We start from the raw sequence: 22,719 nt of genomic DNA on the forward strand, positions 1-22,719 counted from the left end.
GACTTCCAGAACATAGGGTTGTAAGTTTTACTAGGGAAGCTAATAGATTACAGTCAGGCTTCAGACACATGGAATACAGTCCTTCGGTTAGCACAGCCTCTTTTTAACCACGCCCACAGGCATCCCTCTTTCCGGTCCTTGGTGGCTCAGCTACACAGCCCCTTGGCCTCTGGGCTTGCTCAATGTTCCAGATTCCTTTTAGTACTGTCTACAAATGCCAAAAGGGCTTGCCACCACCATAAGCCTCAGCCTAAAGGTGTGCAGCTCTACCTGCATGGGTCAGCAAACCTGGGGCCCCAAGTAAGTGCCTGTGGGCACCCCATTCTACTGACGGCACCTAGCTTTCCTCACTCTGTGGACCAGGAAGCCGCTCGCCATCGTTCTGTCTCATTCCCTGGCGCTCTGTTCTGGCGCCGCCACTTCTCTGGTGGAATAGCTTGCTGTCCCTGTACCAAGAAGGTACAAAGTGTAGGAATCTCTGGGTCCAAATGACATGCTCCGCTCTTGACTTTCTCTGCTGATGGTAATGAGAGCCCCCCTCCAGCTTCTGAGGCGGCTCGTTTCCTATCCAGCAGGACGGCAAATTGCAACCTCCCCTTGCTCGAGTTCCAGGTTTTTACAAGCAGAACACTGTTAACAGTCGCACACAACTGCATCCTATAATTCCATCAGTATCCCCCACCACCGCCCATCCCACTCCCCACCCCCACCTTCTCATCCAGACCCATCAGGAAAAGATCATTTGGTGGGAGTTGCATAAACACTGTGGCTAGAAGAGCCATATTCAGTAATCCATTGCACCACAAATAGGCCATGCTGTGGAATGGATGAAATGTTTGCTCATGTTTGCACCCGACCCCACAGAGGCTGGTAAACTGAAGCACAAAGGAGAGGAAAAAACAGAGAAAGGAGGCAAAGAATCTCTTAAAAGAACTGTAGCACTGAAGATGGTGACAGGACTGGGGTGGTGCTGATGATAGGGGACAGGTGTGTCCTTAAGTTGCCACCAAGAGCTTGGCCTTACACTGAGAAGGCCTGCACAGCCGGGAGAGGCTGAGAAAGACTAAAGAAGGAAGATCTGGGATACATCGTTCCTGGTCCTGAGAGCCTGATTTCCTGTTGTACCTTTTACTTCCTTCGTAAGTCTCGTAACTGTACCTATGGCCTGTGAGTTCCATGTGGCCGTTGAACTAGAATGTCTAACAGCATGAAGTGTCCTGGGGAGGACAACTGGAATCTGAGTTAATAGAAAGGTTGAAGAATGGAGATGTGTTGTACCTCTGTCTTGTAGCGCTCAGCGTTGAACCTATCAGATTGCCCATTCTCCCTCCTGGAGTTAGCAATCCTGGTCTGCCACCACTCTGAGCCCACTTTCCCACCAACTTTCCCACCAGTTGTCAGACATCAGAGTACCCGTGAGGAATTACCCATAGCAAAGCCAGTGTAATATATATATACACTTTTAAACATGACTTTTAATTAAAAAATTTTATACACCAGACCACTTCCAATGCCCTGGCATAGAACGGGTATTGTGGCTGGATGGCCTTTGTGGCCAATGGAGTTTCAATAAGCCTCCTGGGCTCATGTACTTGGTGAAGAAAATAGAAAGAAAAGGTGCTCATCCTTTGTGTTAGTCTGGGTTTACTAGAGAAACATCCAGGGACGTTGTGTGTGTGTGTGTGTGTGTGTGTGTGTGTGTGTGTGTGTGTGTGTGTGTGTGTGTAAGAGAAAACTTTATATCAAAGAGCAATTGTAAATTTTAAAAACATCTCAGCCCAGTTCAGATCAAGTCCATAAATCCAATATTAGCCCATATGTCCGATACTAGTCCATAAATTCTTTAGACTCATACAACACATGTAATGATGCCAATGCAGGAAGCAGGAATATCACAGGCCAATCATGGGTCCAGTGATGGTGGAAGCATCTCAGCCCTGGTGTGGGTCTCCACGTGGCTCCTCCAGCTCCAGGGCTCTGGCTGCTATCTATGTGGCTCCATGTGGCTTGTCAGTAGGAATGTGAGGCAGAGTGTGTGGTCCTCTTCCCAGGAGAAAAAGAGGAAGGTCCCAGAATCCTCCTGGTGGGTGTTACCTTGTCACCTGATTGACAGGTAAAACTCCACCCCTTCGGTCAGGTTGACAGATTATGTAACTGCCACATCCTTCAAAGTTGTTTTTTTTTTAACTTGTGATTTAGTCCTCAAGACTTGAAGGACTGCTAGTGTCTCACAACTCTCCTGGGAGTGAGTTGCACTGAGCCATTTGTGCTGCTTTGTAATTTAACCGTTCATTTCTTGTGTTATATGCCTATCTTTATATATATAATTATCAGCAATCTGGTTTTGTCTCTGTAGGGAACCCTGTCTAACACATTTTGGTACCAGGAGTGCTCCTAGAGAAATAAAATCATAAACATGGGCTTCTTAACTTGGCTTTCCAGCCTGATTAATCCATGGTGTGAAATAGCAAAGGTAATACCTACAGTAGCACCACTGATAGATGAGGCGCTGGATAAAGGAGAGGCTCTGGGTGATCATATGTTTGATATTTTCCAGGAGTTTTGTAAGGATGACAAGTATAGGGAAGCTGGTTGGCTGGTCCTTCTTACAATGGAAAGTGTGATTAAGGAGAGGGGTGATCTGAGAGCCTCAAAAGCACACCTGGATGCAGATTACCAGATTTGAAAACTTCCATCTGTGCTACAAAGGAGAGCCTTCTCTCCTCTAGTAAAAGAGCTGACATTGCTGAGAACCAGGTCCAGAGTCTCATTATACGAGTGGCTGAATTACAACGGCAGCTGAATTGCAGATTTAGAGTAGTGTCTGAAACCAAAGTGAGGAAATTAATTGGGAAAAGTTGGGACCCTGAAACATGGGATGGGAACATATAGGCTGATGATCCAGAAGAGGAGGATATTGAGCCCTAGAAACAATTGACCCACCCCAGTCAATAGATCCACCCCTCCCAGCTGAAAGTATTAATTCACAATCCACACCTGAGCAGATTAGTCAAACTATTCAAGTTGATATGCCAGGTGGGGCTGCATCAGTAGCATTGCTGAGGGAGATGCCTTACAAGATATTGCTGAGAGCACCCAGGAAACACACTTACCACCCATTATTTCCACTAGGCCTGTCACTAAAATTAAGTCTCAGAAAGCTCCTAAAGGTTGAGATGATTACCCAAGAAGAAGTGCGCTATACTCATAAAGACCTGCTCGAGTTCTCAAATACGTACAAGCAGAAGCCTGGGGAATATCCCTGGGAATGGTTACTAAGGGTGTGGGATACTGGTGCACGAAATGTAATATTAGACCCGTCTGAGTTTCTGGATATGGGACCCCTAAGCACAGACTCTTCTTTCAATGTCTCTGTGAGAGAGGCTAAGAGAGGATCTAATTCTTTATTTGGCTGATTCACTGAAGCATGGGCTGCCAAATGGACTAGATTGGACCAACTTGAAGTACCTGACCTACCTTGGTACACTGTAGAGGAAGGCATCCAAAAGCTTAGAGAAATTGGTATGTTGGAATGGATCTATCAGGATTTTCCCATAGACCCCAAAAGGGGGTGTCCTAAGGACATACCCTTCACCACAACCATAAGAAACAAGTTTGCGAAGTGGGCCCCAGCATTTCTTAAGACTCCTGTAATTGCTATTTTATGTGCACCAGGATTAACAGTGGAAACTGCCCTAAGCGAACTCCGACATTTGCCCACAATGGGGTTGATTGGTCCCCGTGATGGTAGAGGGCAGGTGTCAGCACTGACTCAACAGAAACAGGGTGGGCGTGGTTCTAATAGAAAGCAAGATTTCCGTAGTAATCAAAGCAACCTGTCTCATGTGGAATTATGGCATTGGTTACTTGTCCATGGTGTCCCTACTAGTGAAATACATGGGAAACCTACTAAATATTTACGTGATCTGTACAGGCAGAAGAATGGTAGATCAGGTGAACAGCGGAATAGACAGTCACGATCTGTCAGTCAATTCCCAGACCTGAGTCAGTTTACAGACCCACAACCCCTTGAATGAAGGGGAGGCCGGGTCCCTTGTAAGGAGGACCCTGCTATATCAGCAAAGGTCTACACTGTTAGTCTTTCTTCTAGCCTTCCCCAAAGAGACCTGCGGGCTTTCACAAGAGTGACTGTTCATTGGGGGAAAGGAAATAATCAAACTTTTCGGGGATTACTAGACACCGGCTCAGAACTGACACTAATTCCAGGAGACCCAAAATGTTTCGAAGGCCCACCAATCAGAGTGGGAACTTATGGAGGTCAAGTTATCAATGGAGTTTTAGCTCAAGTACGCCTCACTGTGGGTCCAGTGGGCCCCCGGACCCATCCTGTGGTTATTTCCCCAGTTCGAGAATACATCATTGGAATAGACAGACTTAGTAACTGGCAGAACCCCCATATCGGATCCCTGAAATGTGGAATAAGGGTTATCGTGGTAGGAAAGGCCAAGTGGACACCATAAGAATTGTCATTACCTAGGAAAATAGTAAACCAAAAGCAGTACCGCATTCCTGGAGGGATTGCAGAGATCAGTGCCACCATCAAAGACTTGAAAGATGGAGGGGTGGTGATTCCTACCACATCCCCATTTAACTCACCTATTTGGCCTGTCAAGAAGACGGATGGATCCTGGAGAATGACAGTGAATTATCGTAAACCAGGTGGTGACTCCAATTGCAGCTGCTGTCCCAGATGTGATTACATTGCTTGAGCAAATTAATACTTCTCTTAGTACTTAGTATGCAGCTATTGATCTGGATAATGCCTTCTTCTCCATACCAGTCTCAAAGGACCACCAGAAGCAGTTTGCCTTCACCTGGCAGGGGCAACAATATACTTTCACAACTCTCCCCCAGGGGTACATCAGCTCTTCTGCCCTGTGCCATAATTTAGTCCTTAGGGAACTTGATCACCTCCCTAAAGGACAGTGGTGAAGGGAAATCTTCCCAATGGGCAGAACTTTGAGCAGTGCACCTGGCCATTCAGTTTGCATATAAGGAAAAATGGCCAGATGTGACACTGTATACTGATTCATGGGCTGTGGCCAATGGCTTGGCTGGATGGTCAGGGAATTGGAAGGACCATGATTGGAAAATTGGTGACAAGGAGGTGTGGGGAAGAGGTATGTGGATAGACCTCTCTGAATGGGCCAAGAAAGTAAAGGTAATTGTATCTGACGTGAACGCTCACCAAAGGATTACCTCTGAAGAGGAGACTTTAATAATCAAGTGGATAAGATGACACGCGCTGTGGAGACTGGTCCTCCTCTTTCCTCTGCCACCCCTGTTATCACCCAATGGGCACATGAACAAAGTGGACATGGCGGCAGGGATGGAGGTTATGCATGGGCACAGCAACATGGACTTCCACTCACCAACGCTGACTTGGCCACTGCCACTGCTGAGTGTCCCATTTGCCAGCAGCAGAAACCAACATTAAATCCAAGATATGAGACCATTCCTCAGGGAGATCAGCCAGCAAGTTGGTGGCAGGTTGATTACATAGGAACACATTAATCATGGAGGGGACAGCGTTTTGTTCTTACTGGAATAGACACCTACTCTGGATATGGATTTGCCTTCCCTGCACGTGATGCTTCTGCCAAAACTGCTATTCGTGGACTTACAGAATGCCTCATCCACCGGCATGGCATCCCACATAGCATTGCTTCAGATCAAGGAACTCACTTCACAGCAAATGCAGTGCGGCAATGGGCCCATTCCCATGGAATCCACTGGTCGTATCATGTTCCTCATCATCCTGAAGCTGCCGGCTTGATAGAACGATGGAATGGGCTCCTAAGGACACAATTACGGCGCCAACTAGGTGGCAACAACTTGCGGGGTTGGGGTAATGTTCTCCAGGAAGCTGTATACGCTCTAAACCAGCGGCCAATATATGGTGCTGTGTCTCCAATAGCCAGAATTCATGGGTCCAGGAACCAAGGGGTGGAAGCTGGAGTGGCACCACTCACTATTACTCCTAGTGATCCCCTTGCAGCATTTTTGTTTCCTGTCCCAGCAACCCTGTGTTCCTCAGGCCTGGAGGTCCTGGTCCCAAAGAAAGGAACTCTCCCACCTGGAAACACAGCACGGATTCCACTGAACTGGCAGCTGAGAATGGCCCCTGGCCACTTTGGGCTTCTCATGCCTTTGGATCAACAGGTCAGGAAGGGTGTCATTGTACTGTGGTGCGATTGATCCTGATTACCAAGGAGAAATTGGACTGGTGCTACATAATGGAGGTAAAGAAGAATATGTCTGGAATCCAGGAGTCCCAGAGGCCGACTCAGTGCTACCATGCCCTGTGATTAAAGTAAATGGTAAATTACAGCAACCCAATCCTGACAGGACTTATAATGACCCAGACCCCTCAGGAATGATGGTCTGAGTCACCCCGCCAGGCCAAAAACCACAGCCAGATGAGGTGCTTGCTGAGTGCAAAGGTAATACAGAATGGTACTACTACAAAAGCGAGGTTTGTAATTGTCAATGTATTTTCTTTTTATGTGCTTATTGCTTATCTTTCCTTTGTTCAGGTATGATATATCAGGTACATTTAGACTCAGTGTGTTTTCATTTATATGTATGATAGATGATTGATGATACGTATAAGTGTGATTTCATCAATATCCAGAAATTATATAATTATATATGGCTAAAGAATTATATGTACAGGTGCCAGGTTGGTAAGGGGTGGATTGAGATAGTTTATTGTGCCAGGCTGGCCGATAACCACAAGTGGGATTGATTGAAGGGCAGAGAGATAAATAGCTTGGTGAGCCTCGCCTTTCTTGTCTCTCGCTCTTTGATCGTCAGACCAGTGTGCTGCTGCTTTGCTTGTTCTCTGCCTCAATTTACAGGCTACATTACCTGTCAGAGGCCTAGCCTGTGGACTGTGTCACTGTAAGTTGAGGTCCCCCTAAGACCACACGATTGGAATTTACATCTCTTGAGCTGGGGACTGAATGTTGGTGACCTGCCTTGCTGTTTGCTGCCTGTGATGGGATAGCCTAGCTCTCTCTACAGAGGACTACCTGAGGGCCCTCAAGACTTGAAGGACTGCCAGTATCTCACAACTCTCTCATGCACTGAGCCATTTGTACTGCTTTATAATTTAACAGTTCATTTCTTGTGTTATCTATCTATCTATCTATCTATCTGTGTGTGTATGTATGTATGTGTGTGTATATATATATATATATATATATATATATATATATATAGAGAGAGAGAGAGAGAGAGAGAGAGAGAGAGAGAGAGAGAGAGAAACTCTGTCTAACACATCCTGTCTTCCTCCCTGGAGGTGGAACACATGCTCTCTCTCCAAAAATAGTTTTACTTATCTAATTGGAACAGATCACTTCTAATGTCCTAGCATAGAATGCTTCCCCCACCACTGGATCCATAAGGCTTTCCATCCACAGGCCTGTGATCTTCCTGCATTTGGCATCATTGCAGGTGTTGCATGAGTCTGAAGAAGGATTTGCAGACTGGTATTGGACATGTGGACTAATATCAGACTTATGGATTGATCTGGACTGGGCTGGATGTTTCCTCAATATTCAATTGCTCTCTCATATAACATTCTTTCTTATACATATATAAGCCTCTCTGGTTTTGTTTCTCTAGTCAATCTGGACTAACACAAGACTGATTGTTTTTGTGGCCTTTTGATTTCCAGGAATCTTCTTTCCTTTGGACTGGGAGAGACCAATAGTTGCACATTAAATGGCTGCTGACAAACTTTTAAGACCTTGGTATCTATTCACTGAAGTAGAATGTAGAATGATGACTTTGTAAACTAGGTAAATACAGTTGACCTTTGTGGCCCCCGGACAATGGTCCTGAGCCCCCAACCCAGCAACTCGTTCCCGCTAGGTGTTTGATTATGCTCAGCCACGTTTATGGGTCTCTTTGTAACTAAGGTGCACATGTACAAATATCCCCTGTCAAATCTATATATTTGAAGGAGTGCATTCAGTTTACGTTCCACACCTGCTCAGCCTGTGTCTGTTCTAGCTTTTATTCATAGATCACTACTGTCACAGGATTATGTTTACAGTAGTCTTTACCTCTGTATCCTTTAACTCTTGCAAACCTCTCGATGTCTTGTCATGACACCATAATTTTTTACCAACCAGCTTCTTATTTATTGTATGTTGCCTTCCCTTTGACCCAAATTAACACTTGTCTACCCTCTAGCTCATGACTGCCCTTTATTCCCTTCCAGCTCTGCTCCTGGAAACATTAAAGAATGTTTTGTTCTTTCTTTTTTTTAATTATGTTATTGGGGGCTCCTACAACTCATCACAATCCATCCATCCATTGTGTCGAGCACATTTTCACATTGGTTGTCATCATCATTTTCAAAACATTTTCTTTCTACTTGAGCCCTTGTTATTAGCTCCTCATATTTCTCCTCCCTTGCCCACCCTCCCTCCCTCATGAACCCTTGATCATTTATAAATTATTTTATTTTTTCATGTCTTACACTGACCAATGTCTCCCTTCACTCACAAGAATGTTTCTTTTAGAGGCAAGATAGTTGCTTGTTTTTTTATTTTTCCTAATGGCAGTCTTATATAATATTTATCCATAAAAATAATTTTATTGGGACCTTGTACAGCTTATCACAATCCATACATATACATCCATCCATTGTGTCAAGCACATTTGTACGATTGTTGCTATCATCATTCTCAAAAAATTTTCTTTTTTTATAAACGTTTTATTAGGGGCTCATACAAACTCTTACCACAATATATATATATATATATATATATATATATGTTGTGTAAAGCACATTTGTACACTCATTACCCTCATAATTTTCAAAGCATTTGCTCTCCGCTTCAGTCCTTTGCATCAAGTCCTTTTTTTTCACTCCCTCCCTGTTCCCCCTCCCTCATGAGCCCTTGATAATTTATAAATTATTATTTGGTCATATCTTGCCCTGTCCAACATCTCCCTTCACCCCCTTTTCTGTTGTCTGTCCCCCAGGGAGGAGATTACATGTAGATCCTTATAACCGGTTCCCTCTTTCCAAGCCACTCTCCCTCTACCCTTCCAGTATCGCCACTCTCACCCCGATGATCCTCAAGGTATCATCCACCCTGGATTCCCTGTGCCTCCAACTCCTATCTGCACCAGTGTACATCCTCTGGTCTAGCAAGACTTGCAAGGTAGAATTCGGATCATGATAGACTGGTGGGGGCGCGGGGGTGGGTGTGAGGAAGCATTTAGGAACTAGAAGAAAGCTGTATTCTTCATCGGTGCTACATCACACCCTGACTGATTCATCTCTTCCCCTAGACCCCTCTGCAAGGAGATCTCCTGTGGCCGACAAATGGGCTTTGAGTCTCCACTTTGCACTTCCCCCTTCATTCACTATGCTAAGATTTTTTTTGTTCCGATGATGCCTTATACCTGATCCCTTCGACACCTCATGATCTCGCAGGCTGGTGTGCTTCTTCCATGTGGGCTTTGTTGCTTCTGAGCTAGATGGCCACTTGTTTACCTTCAAGCCTTTAAGACCCCAGACACTATCTCTTTTGATAGCCGGGTACCATCAGCTTTCTTCGCCACATTTGCTGATGCACTCGTTTGTTCTCAGCGATCGTATCATGGAGATGTGCACCCAATGATATGATTTTTTGTTCTTTGATGCCTGATAACTGATCCCTTCGGAACCACGTGATCACACAGGCTGGTGTGTTCTTCCATGTGGGCTTTGTTGCTTCTGAGCTAGATGGCCACTTGTTTATCTTCAAGCCTTTAAGATCCCAGACACTATATCTTTTGATAGCCAGGCACCAGCAGCTTTCTTCACCACATTTGCTTATTCACCCACTCTGTCTTCAGTGGTTGTGTTGGGAGGGTGAGCATCATAGAATGCCAATTTATTTATTTATTTATTTTTAATTTTTTTTTTTTATTAAAAAACATTTTATTAGGGGCTCATACAACTCTTATCACAATCCATACATATACATACATCAATTGTATAAAACACATCTGTACAATCTTTGCCCTAATCATTTTTTTTCTTATCTTTTTTTTTAAATTTTAACAATTTATTAGGGGCTCATACAATTCTTATCACAGTTCATACATATACATACATCAATTGTATAAAGCACATCTGTACAGTCCCTGCCCTAATCATTTTTTCTCCTCTTTTCTTTTTTTACATTTTATTAGGGACCCATACAACTCTTATCACCATACATACATATACATACATCAATTGTATAAAGCACATCCATACATTCCCTGCCCCTATCATTCTCAAAGCATTTGCTCTCCACTTAAGCCCCTTGCATCAGGTCCTTTTTTTTTTTCCCCTCCCTCCCCTTTCCCCCCTCCCTCATGTGCCCTTGGTAATTTATACCTCGTTATTTTGTCATATCTTGCCCTATCCGGAGTCTCCCTTCCCCCCTTCTCTGCTGTCCCTCTCCCAGGGAAGAGGTCACATGTGGATCATTGTAATCAGTTCCCCCCTTCCAACCCACTCACCCTCCACTCTCCCAGCATCGCCCCTCACACCCTTGGTCCTGAAGGTATCATCCACCCTGGATTCCCTGTACCTCCAGCCCTCATATGTACCAGTGTACAGCCTCTGCCCTATCCAGTCCTGAAAGGTAGAATTCGGATCATGGTAGTTGGGGGGAGGAAGCATCCAGGATCTGGGGGAAAGCTGTGTTCTTCATCGGTACTACCTCGCACCCTAATTACCCCATCTCCTCTCCTAAACCCCTTTATGAGGGAATCTCCATTGGCCGACACTTGGGCCTTGGGTCTCCACTCTGCACTTCCCCCTTCATTTAATATGGTATATATATACATATACATATACACATATATACACACACTTATATCGTTGTTGTTTTTTTTGCATGATGCCTTATACCTGGTCCCTTGGCACCTCGTGATCGCACTGGCCGGTGTGCTTCTTCCATGTGGGCTTTTTTGCTTCTGAGCTAGATGGCCGCTTGTTCACCTTCAAGCCTTTAAGACCCCAGACACTATCTCTTTTGATAGCCGGGCACCATCAGCTTTCTTCACCACATTTGCTTATGCACCCATTTGTCTTCAGCGATCCTATCATGGAGGTGTGCAGTCAATGATATGATTTTTTGTTCTTTGATGCCTGGTAACTGATCCCTTCGGGACCACTCGATCACACAGGCTGGTGTGTTCTTCCATGTGGACTTTGTTGCTTCTGAGCTAGATGGCCGCTTGTTTATCTTCAAGCCTTTTAGACCCCAGTCACTATCTCTTTTGATAGCCGGGCACCATCAGCTTTCTTCACCACATTTACTTGTTCACCCACTTTGGCTCCAGCCGTTGTGTCGGGAGAGTGAGCATCATAGAGTTCCAATTTAATAAAAGAAGGTATTCATGCATTGAGGGAGTGTTTGAGTAGAGGCCCAAGGTCCTTCCGCCACCTTAATACTTGACCTATAAATATAGACACATAGATCTATTTCCCCATCTTCCTATATATATTTGCATGTACATGTCTTTGTCTAGACCTCCATGAATGCCCTTTGACTCCTAGCTCTTTCCTCCATCTCCCTTGACTTTCCTCCTGCCCTACTACCATGCTTCATTGCCACCTGGGCTAGAGTATACCTCTTCTCTAAGCAACCTTACCCTTGATCATTTCCCACCAGGCCTGCCACTCCCCCTTCTCTACCATTTGGGGTCCCATGTTTTTCCCTTGTCCCTGGGTTTGTTAACACCACTTCCTTACCCCCCCTACCCTCCCCCACCCCATAGAATGCCAATTTAATAGAAGAAAGTATTCTTGCATTGAAGGAGTACTTGAGTAGAGGCCCAATATCCTTCCGCCACCTTAATACTAAACCTATAAATATAGGCACATAGATCTATTTCCCTATCCTTATATATATATATTTGCATATGTACATGTCTTTGCCTAGACCTCTATAAATGAGTTTGTTAACACCACTTCCTTACCCCCCACCTCTCCCTATCCCATTTCCCCCCGGAACTATCGGTCCTGTTGTTTTCCCTCCAGCTTGTTCCTCCAGCCTATCTTATTTAGACAGACCTGCAGAGATAATAACATGCACAAAAACAAGACAGAGCAAAACTAAGCAACAGTATACAACAAAACAACAACAACAAACCACTGACAAAGAACAAAACACAAGAAAGAAAAGCTTTTAGTTAGTTCAAGGATCATTTGTTGGCCTTTAGGAGTGTTTTCCAGTCCAGTCTGTTGGGGCACCATGCGCTGGCCCCAAAGTCCACCTTCAGCATTCCCTGGGAACCTTGCTGCTCCATTCCCTTACTGTTCTGTTGCACTCCCTCAGTGCTTTGCCTCCGTGTGGTGGGATCAGGTCGGGCGCAATTCCAACACTGTGTCTCTAGGTCTGTCCCCCGCAGGGCCATGGGTCAGTGAGTGGCGTCATGTCTCCTAGTGGGGCTGGCCATGTGGTCCTCTCTATGGACTGGCTGCACTAATTGGGGGTCATTGTCCTCAAGGCCTGGTGGGCCAGGATGTGCTGCACTCTCCTACTCCCCCTTCATCTGCTCCCGTGTATTCCGATCAGATATGTCTCTCACCCGGAGCTGCAGATTCAATGCCATCATGTCCTTTGAATAAATGATTCTGGGGGAGGGGCAGGCATCCACTTAGTATTTAGTACTGGGGCCAGCCCTCCAGACCTCTCCACTGGGTCCCTACTCCACGCCGGAATGTTGCATTCACATCTTGGGCCACTGGGTTGAAGTCTGGTCCCTCTTTTCCTGTGGAGATATAAACAACACCCTCCCCTTAGGTGGGTTAGTGCCCCGTGCCCCTGCTACCCATTTCTTCCTTATTTTCATCCTTTTTTATTTCCTTTCCCCACCTCCTCCCAGTTGTCTACCATGGGCATCCCTGCATTTGATCTGGTGCCTGCCATACTACACGGTCCTCACCCCAAGAATGTTTGTATACAGTAGCTTTTTCCCAATGCCCCTTTTGCATTTTTAATGCTTATCTCAGCAGGCTCATGTTGTACTTGTCCTTTTATGCCTGACTTACTTCGCTTAGCATGATTTCCTCCAGTTCTTCCCATGCCACTATGTGCTTCATACGTTTATCATTGCTTTTTAGCAATGTGTAGTACGCCATTGTATGTATATACCAGTTTTTTAATTCAATCATCAGTTGATGGAAATTTGGGTTGCTTCCAACTTCTTGCAATTATGAACTGTGCCACAATGAACATTGGAGCACAAATGCCTGGCCTTGGTTTGTTTCTTGCCTCTTCTGGGTATATGCCCAGTAGGGGGATTGCTGGGTCATATGGTAACTCTATTTCCATATGTTTAAGATATCTCCAGATTGATTTCCATATTGGTAGTACATACTTACAAGTCCACCAGCAGTGGATGAGAGTTCCTGTCTCCCCACAGCCCCTCTAACACTTGTTACTTTCTGATTTTTTGAATTGGGCTACCTTTGAGGGTGTTAGGTGGTATCTCATTGTTGTTTTAATTTGCATTTCTCTTATGGCTAAAAATCAGAAACATTTTCTCATATGTTTGTTGGCCATTCAGATTTCTGCCCCTGTGAAGCTTCTGTTCAAGTCCTTTGCCCACCTCTCAAGTGGGCAATTAGTTTTTTTTTCTTTTTGGGAGCTAGGAGAGTATTGTAGATTTTAGTAATAAGGCCTTTGTCTGATGTGTCATTGCTAAAGATGTTTTCCCAGTCTGTGGACTCTCTTATTACTCTCTTGGTGAATTCTTTCAATGTACACAGGTGTTTTAGCTTCAGTATATCCCATTTGTCAATTTGTGCCTCTTCTGTGTTTGTGTCCTTCCCTATTTTTGATAGCCTGAGCCAAATTTCTCAAGTTGGTCCCAATTCCCTCATTGATGGCCCTAATAGTTTGGGGTTTAACTTCAAGGTCTGTGATCCACCTTGAATTTATTCTTGTGCATGGAGTGAGATAAAGGTCTTGCTTCATTTTTCTGCAGGTAGATATATTGTTTCCAGCATCACTTGTTAAAGAGGGCATCTGCTTCTCATTTGATATTTTTGGGGCCCTTATCAAAGATCAGTTGTCTGTAAGCTGATGATTTTATTTCTGAGTTTTCAGTTCTTTTCCATTGGTCTGAGTATCTGTCATTGTACCAATACCATGCGGTTTTGACAACTGTGGCTGTATAGTATGCGCTAAAGTCAGGTAAAGCAAGCCCTCCCACTATGTCCTGCTTCTTGAGGAATTCTCTGCTAATTCTAGGCTCCTTCCCTCTCCATATGAAGTTGATAGTCAGTTTTTCCATTTATTTGAAGAAAGATGAAGGTAATTGTATCAGGATTGCTTAAATTTATGTAGATTTGCCTTATGCCCCAGCATATGGTCTATCTTCGAATATGTGCCATGTGGACTTGAAAAGAATGTGATTTTTTTTTTATTTGGAAGAAAAGCTCTGTAAATATCTATCAGGTCAAATTGTCTAATTGAGGTGTTTAGCTCTATAGCCTCCTTGTTGAGTTTCTTTCCCTGTGATCTATTTTTCTCAGAGAGTGGTGTGTTGCAGTCACCCACTATAATTGTTGAATCTGATTTCTTTTTTAATATTTTGGAGTGTTTGATTGACATAGTCAGCGGGTCTCTCATTCTGTGTTGGGAGTTTTCCTACTTTCCTTTCTAATTAGTGTGTTGTGCACGTGTGTGTGTGTATCATTCTTGACTTCTTTCCATCCTTAAGCCAATGCTATCTTGGGGTCTGTTTTCTCTTTGTTGCCCTCTGGGTGAGGTTGTTCTATGTGTCGGTCTCTTATTTATGTTTGGTGAGTGTTGTTGTTCTGCCCATACTGGGTCGGCAAGAATCTTTGGTAGGGCTGGGTTTCTTCTAACGTATTCTTTGAGTTTTTCCTTGTCTGGGAAGACTCTTACTTCTCCATCTATTTTGATCGATAATTTGGCTGTGTAGAGTATTCTTGGGTTTGCGTTGTTTTCCTTCAAATTTTGGAATATGTTACTCCACTCTCTCCTCTACTTCATAGTTTCTGCTGATAGGTCTGAGCATATTCTTATGTGGGAACCTTTATATGTGATTGCTTGTTTTTCCCTAGCTGCTCTCATGATTTTCTCCTTTTCCTCAAAGTTGGTTAGTTTAATTAGTATGTGCCTTCTTCTTGGGATTGAGTCTAGCTGGTGTTCTTTCAGCCTCCTGAATGGTTGCCTGATTTTCATTCATTAAGCTGGGGAAGTTTTCCTCCGAGAATTCTCTCACTATTGTTGCAGATGACTTCTTTGCTGTGTCTTCCTCCGGTAAGCCAATAATTCTAATGTTGTTCCATTTCAAAGAATCAGACATAGTGTGGGGTCCTGGTTAAAACTGCCGGCACCAGCACCATGACAGGCCGTATAAAACCAAAGTCTGGGGCAGGCTTAAGCTCTAATTTCAGATTCCTGGACACTGAGGTAATTCTGTCAGAGAAGGCATCACTTGTCCCAGACTGACCAGTAAGGAGCAGCAACCAACATCCCCAATTTACCAGTCAAGAGAATACACGCGAAACTGCTTGCCAACCACCACTGGACAACGCTGATGCCAGAAGTTTTCTCCAATAAGTCTGATAGGGTGCCATGCCCTGGCCCCAAAGTCTACTTTTGGTATTCCCTGGGGACTTTGTTGGTGTTTTCCCATTGCTGTTCTGTTGCACACCCCTAGTGTTCGTCTCAGAGTGGTAGGGTCAGATTGGGTGCAATTCCCACACTGTCTCCAAAATATTTATCCTTTTTGATAGAATAAATTCACTCAGAATAATATCATGTTACGAGGGTACCCCCCCATATTCATATTTTTTTTGCATTGGACATTCTTACATTGTGTATATATACCAATGTTTATCCATATTTCCATTGATGGGCACTTAGATTGTTTCCATCTTCATGCTATTGTGAACAATGCTGTGATGAACATTGGTATACATGTATGTATTTGTGTTATAGCTCTTATTTCTCTAGGACGTATACCAAGTAGAAGGATTGGGGGACCTACGGTATTTCAAATTCCAACTTTTTTAGGGAGCACCATACTGCTTTCCATAGTAGTTTTACTGTCAGAGCAACCAGTCTCTGCAATTGTGTGGGTTCTGTAGGTGCAATTGTACAGCAATAACATATAAAGACCATAGTAGTCATAGAGAATAGGAGAGGCAGGAGAGAAGATAAACGAATCAGAAGCGTTTCATGGTGGCATGCTCACCTCCTGGATGGCCATGATCTCAGCAGCCAGGTCCACACAGAGAGCAGGAGGAGGACAGGGGAGAGAGCCTCTTTATTTCTGACCAAGGCCTATATATACTTGGGAGTGTATAAGCCCCGCCTGATTACAGGTAACCACATACATCACAGAAAGGGGTTGTACAATAGGCATACACATCACAGGAAGGGGACGAGCTAGCTGTATAATAAGGGGAGCAATTAGGGGTTACACACATGACAAGATGGACAGACCCTAGATTCAAGATGGCAGCCTAACTTTGGTTCCCCTTGAGTGGGCTCAACCTTCTCCCTGGACTTTTCCTTCAGGGAAACAATCCACTGTCCTTATCAGAAGGGAGTGGGCCCTACTTAGGGTGGGACAGATTATAGTCTGATTGCTCTAGATGGCTGATAACCCTCAGGGAGATTAACCTCTAAGCAGCTTGTGCTGACCTCCAAGTGTACAGTCATTTACCATGTGATACAAACAGCACCCTAGGTTTGGCATATATTTGGGGGAGACAATCTGGAGAAAAACTCTTTGCATCCCACGGCTGTACCATTTTGTAGACCCACTAGCAGTATGTGAGGGTTACAGTATTTGTTGCTTTGGCTTTAAAAAAAGTTTACTGTTATTATTGGGGTGAAATTGCTGCCTCAATTTGGATCTCTCAATGGTTAATAATTGCAATCATTTCTACATATGTATTCTGACTAAAAGTGTTTTGGATTTATCATCTGATTCCTGTCATGCTAATTAGTGTGGTGCACAGGCTAGAAACTGATGATATAATTTTGGGATGTAGCATTGGTTGTCTTACAATGGAAAGTATTTTGTTTGAATTAGTATTTCTCATTTCCATTGGCACCTGGCCTCTTCTGATAGAGATGACTAGACTTGAAGTGCCCACAGTGAAATTGTGGAGACATTTTCTATGTGTCAGCAGAACTCTTTAATCTTCGAGGTAGTTCAACTAAACACGGAGAGAGAGATCTAATAACTAAATCATAGGGTAGTTAGAATATTCTAGATTCCTGTTTCAACTTCCTTTGGAATTCAGTTTAATTCCCAGTGCTGTCTGCTTTACCTATCCTCCTTCATAAACATGCTGTATGTTTTAGGATTCAGTCATCTTGGATGATGTGGCTGTGGACTTCACTCTGGAGGAGTGGGCATTGCTGGATCCTGTGCAGAGGAAGCTCTACAGAGATGTGATGCTGGAAACCTTCAGGAACTTGACATCTGTAGGTAAGCATGGTATTAGTTCTTCATTTAGTTATTTAGAGAATGAGATTTTTTTGCTTCTCGGGCTGGTTTTAAAGATCGTAAGGTAGAACGAGGAATACATTGGTCAGTAAGATAAACATGGCTCCCACTGTCCAGGAGATAGAATGTAATGTTCTACTCTACAACCGTGAAAACCTATAGATTACGCTGAGTTGTTCTTTTTGCCTTGGGTGTAAGATTTGAATTTCGCTTAGCGTCATCCATGTTTCATGTGAAGACCTAGAGAATTTGTTTTGGGCAAACTTGGAGAAATGTTGCTGTTTCTATTAAGTTTCTTTCCATTTTGACACCTTGTGCCGTTTATGGGTGAAGTCTTTAATACCTAAACTCTTCAGCATATTTGTTTGACAAACTGAAGCTTCCTTCTTGATGAGTTTGTTCTCTTTTTGTTTTCAGATGGTGAGACTCCATGTAAGGCCAATGTGTCCACTTCTGAACAGGAAACTCATTGGAAAAACATATCCAAGAAAGATAAAATACGAAAATTTACAGGAAATGATTCTTGGACCTCCATTTTAGGGAAAATCTGGGAAGGTCGTAACACTGAAGACCATAATGAAAACCAGGATGTACCTTCGAGGTGAGTCGCACACATAAATGAACGAACAAGAAACCCTTCTCCACCAGGCTCCCTCTTTACTTATGCAGGAGAGATTTTCACAGAAACGCGCCTATTTATTGTAACTAGGCATTGAGTATTTGGAACAAAATTTTGTTGGAAAAAGTGATCTATATATAAGAAATAATGTTTAATGATGACTATAAGAAATTCCTGTTTGAATGTATTTTATTTATAACCATTTTATTAGGGGCTCATACAACTCTTTTTACAATCCACACATACATCATTTGTGTCCAGCACATTCGTACATATGTTGCCATCATCATTGTCAAAACATGTACTTTCTACTTGAGCCTTTGGTAATAGCTCCTCATTTTTCTCCTCCCTCCCCACTCCCCCTCACCCTGAACACTCGATTTATAAATAATTATTATTTTATCATATTGTATTTTATTTTTAAATAATTTGGATAGAATAGAAAATAAGGAAGGTTGGATTTATAATTATTACAGTAATTAATAAAATGGAATAATTAACCAATATTAATCTTGACTCTATTACTGATAACATGTTTTGTGTTTTGGCAGCGATTATGTAGTTGAGGAACTCTGTGAAAGTAATGAAGGTAACCAATGGGGAGAAACCTTCAGCCGGATTCCAACTCTTAGTCTGTGCAAGAAAGCAACTCCTAGAGTCCATTCCTATGAATGCCCCGAGTGTGGAAAAATCCTCATGTATCCGTCCTCACTTAAGAGGCACATCGCAAGTCACTCTGGACATAAACCCTATCAATGTCCGGATTGTGGGAAAGGCTTTGCTTTCCCATCAGAACTAAGAAGGCATCTGAGAATACACAGTGGAGAAAGACCTTACACGTGTGAATTATGTTGGAAAACATTCATCCATCTACGATCCTATCGAAGGCATGAAAAAGTTCACAGTAAAGAGAAACTCTATGAATGTAACCAATGTGGAATTGCCTTCAGTTTTCTTGACTCCTTTCAGAGGCATGAAAGGACTCACAATAAAGAGAGATTCAATGAATGTCAGGAATGTGGGAAAGCCTTCAAGTGGCCCTCATCTTTAACAAGACACATGAGGACACACAGTCGAGAGAAACCCTACGAATGCAAGCAATGCGGGAAAGCTTTCAAATGGCCCATCTCTTTAGAAACACACATGAGAACACACACTGCAGATAAATCTTATAAGTGTAAGCGATGTGGGAAAGCTTTTACATGGCCTATATCATTACGCACACATAGGAGGTCGCACTGTGGAGAAAAATCTTATAAGTGTAAGCAATGTGGAAAAGCTTTCAGTTGGCCCATATGCTTACAAAGGCATATGAGAGTGCACACTGTAGAGAAACTTTATGAATGCAGCCAATGTGGAAAAACATTTCGTTGGCACTTTTCCTTACGTAGACATTTGATAACACACTCTGGAGCCAAACCCTATGAATGTAAAGATTGTGGAAAAGCCTTTAGTTGGCCCATATCCTTAAGAGAACATATGACAAAGCACTCTGGCAAGATATTCTATGAATGTAAGGAATGCGGGAAAGCATTCTATTATCTCCAGTCCCTCCGAAGGCATGAAAGGACTCACAGCAAAGAGAAAGTCTATGAATGCAGGCAGTGCGGGAAAGGCTTCAATCAGCTCTTCTACCTTCGAAGACATGTGAGAATGCACAAAGCAGAGAAACCTTATGAATGTAAGGAATGTGGGAAAATCCTCAAGTGGGCCTCATCTTTAACAGTGCACATGAGAATGCACACAGGAAAGAAGCCCTATGAATGTAAGCAGTGTGGGAAAGCTTTTAATTGGTCCATCTCTTTACGAGCACACATGAGAATGCACTCTGGTGAGAAACCTTATGCATGCAAGCAGTGTGGAAAAGCTTTTTACTGGTCCATTTCCTTACAAGCACATGTGATCACACACAGCGGAGAGAAACCTTTTGTGTGCAAACAGTGTGGGAAAGGCTTCAATCAACTGTCATATCTCCAACGCCACGTAAGAATGCATTCTGGGGAGAAACCATATGAATGTAAGCAATGTGGGAAAGCCTTCAAGTGTCCCTCTTCTTTACCAAAACATATGAGAACACACACTGGAGAGAAACCTTATGAATGTAAAGAATGTGGGAAGGCTTTTGTGTCTTCCTCAGCTTTGCGCTATCATGTGAGAACACACAGTAGAGGGAAACACTTATCGGTGTAATGTATGAACGCTTCCTGGATGCTTATTTATGTAAAATGTTCTCAGATACACTAGAAACTCTTAGAAAAGCTGTATAGAGAGTATTGCCTTTGTCAGTACCTCATCTATTATGGACAACTTTTAGGCCTGTATTTTTAGTTAATTCAGAAAGAAGAATTACGGTAGCAAAGACTTCTGTATATACCTTATAGTTATAATATGGAAGTTTGCCCAGGCTGTGTTTTGTTTTGTTTTGTTTTTACTTTCTCATATTAATCTAATACCTTTTAAGTTAGAAGTCACCTGGACCGATTTTTTTTTGTTTTAAACTGTTTTTTAATATGAAATGCATTGTAATTTAAATGTTCTTTTTTGTGTTCCACAAGTAAATGGTTATTAGTACATTGACACGCATTTAAATTTATCCTAATTTACCGATTGTGGTAGGTGATGGATATCTTATATATACTTTCTTATTGACGGAATGTTTTCATTCCAGAGAGGCCTTTTTCCATTTTCCTTTCTAATATTTGATAGAAATTAGCGCTATGCAAACTTTTTCTAAAGGATACTCTAGAATTAATTATTTTCAAACTTTGTCAGTTCAGTGTGGATCATTTTGCTGAATTGCTCCTTTTTGTTTTTACCATGTTTAGATCCACCAATAGCATAGTTGCATGAGATTTGCAAAAGAGAAGTGACGGGTGCATTCTGATTATTTTTAGCCATACAGCAAGGAAACTGATGCCTCTCTGGATACTAGTTTCCTACTAATTTGCTTCACGGCCCTGCTTTGCAAGACTATCCTCAAAACATGCAAGTTTGTGGCCTCGTTTTCCCAGGTGTGGGCTCTAAAGAAAGCTGCATGGACTTGGTGTCAACCAGTCAACCTCTGTGATGAGACAACAACTTGATTCCCCTAGATACCTGAAGATGCGCTCCCCTGAGGAGATTGAGTGGGTGGCCATCTGTCCTGCTGTTCTGCCTTCTGTGTATCTTAGTATATTTCTATAAGATTTAATTTGTAGTCGGAGCATTTTGTTCTCTTAACACTTCTAGTGTTCTGTGTTCCTGATGGAGCCTTGACAGTTAATGGTGACGTAAAAGGACTAGACAAAAACATGGGTTTTGTTACATACCATATCTACTCGAGTATATGCCAATTCGAGTATCAGCAGAGGCACCTAGTTTTACCACAAAAACTGCATTAAAAATGTGCTGGAAAACGCAACTTGTACACGAGTATATATGGTATCTATTTACAATATTTGGGAAAGGGGGTAAGAAAACTCGTAAGATACTTTGTTTTCCTGCCACATTTTTTACTCTGTTCTTTCACTTCCCAGACAGGCATCTTTTGTCATCTAGCATAGCTTTGGAGAGTTTTTTGATACCCACTGCTGAATACAGCTTGTGTATAAAATCAGTTATTATTTTAGATTCTGTATCAATAAAAATGCGCGCGCACACACACAGCTATATATAGATATTTCTTAGAAATAGCCTTTTTTTCTTTCAAAGTAATTGTTCCGTGCCATCAAGTTCTAGAACATAGCAACCCCTGTGCACAACAGAACAAAGCCGTACTTGGTTCTACCCCAAGCTCACAATTCTTACCATATGTTTGAGCCATTGTTGCAGCCTCTGTGCTAATCTCTCTCCTAAAGGGTTTTTCTCACTTTCATTGCCCTTGTATTTTACCAAGAATGAGGTCCTTTTCCAGGGCCTTGTCTCCTGATAGCTTATGCTATCAGGTCTCGGATAGCAAATGTTATTGTCTTCATTTTTCAGACCTGACATAATACATGTAAAAATTCTATTCATAGATTTCAGATTAAAGTAACATTTCCATTATAGCATTATAAGTTCTTAAGCAACATTACCAAGTATTTATATTTGTCTATGTGTTGCGTGTTTGTGCATGTACACACATACATATACAGACATTTCTATTTTATGTAAATTTTTATTATACACAAAATGTTTGTTATTCAAATAAATTTTTATCCATTATTAAATAACGGTTTGGGTCATGATGTCTAAAGAAACTACACAGTGATTACATTAGATGTATTCCATTATGGTAGTTGAGATAAACACATTGTGAGATCCAGCCCCACGGTCCAACAGGTCCTTAGAAGGGATGTGTGCAATTATGGAAATGAGACAGACAAGATGGAGCACAGGGGTCTCATCTTCAATGTGGGAAGAAGAGTGAGCGTTTATCGGCAGTGAAGCTATATAGTACCAAGGCCCGCAAGCCTGATATCCTGAGCTGTTAGAACACTTCATGATAAGCATCAGCATTTAAGAGACAAACGGAGCAGTTGGCTCCTTGGGTCATAGGGACAAAAGGAAACTGGCTGCCCTTAAAGATGGGCATTCCTTAGTGCTTCTTCAGCTGC

General features: G+C 42.8%; 1 protein-coding gene across 2 annotated transcripts in view; it reads left to right on the forward strand.

The window, feature by feature from the left end:
• LOC142443410 (uncharacterized) overlaps positions 1 to 22,270 on the forward strand; it is a 31,504-nt gene extending 9,234 nt beyond the window's left edge. The window contains exons 4-6 of one of the 2 annotated variants that reach the window (XM_075544798.1): positions 17,382 to 17,508; positions 17,944 to 18,127; positions 18,697 to 22,269. In XM_075544798.1, coding sequence (XP_075400913.1) covers positions 17,475 to 17,508; positions 17,944 to 18,127; positions 18,697 to 20,335 — 1,857 coding nt within the window. In that variant the 5' untranslated portion in view covers positions 17,382 to 17,474 and the 3' untranslated portion in view covers positions 20,336 to 22,269. Of the gene's footprint in view, positions 1 to 17,381; positions 17,509 to 17,943; positions 18,128 to 18,696 lie in introns of both variants that reach the window. The other variant, XM_075544793.1, reaches the window with a different exon arrangement.
• The last annotated feature ends 449 nt before the right edge of the window (positions 22,271 to 22,719 follow it).

The sequence above is a fragment of the Tenrec ecaudatus genome, chromosome 1 (genome assembly GCF_050624435.1).
Source record: "Tenrec ecaudatus isolate mTenEca1 chromosome 1, mTenEca1.hap1, whole genome shotgun sequence".
NCBI lineage: Eukaryota > Metazoa > Chordata > Mammalia > Afrosoricida > Tenrecidae > Tenrec > Tenrec ecaudatus.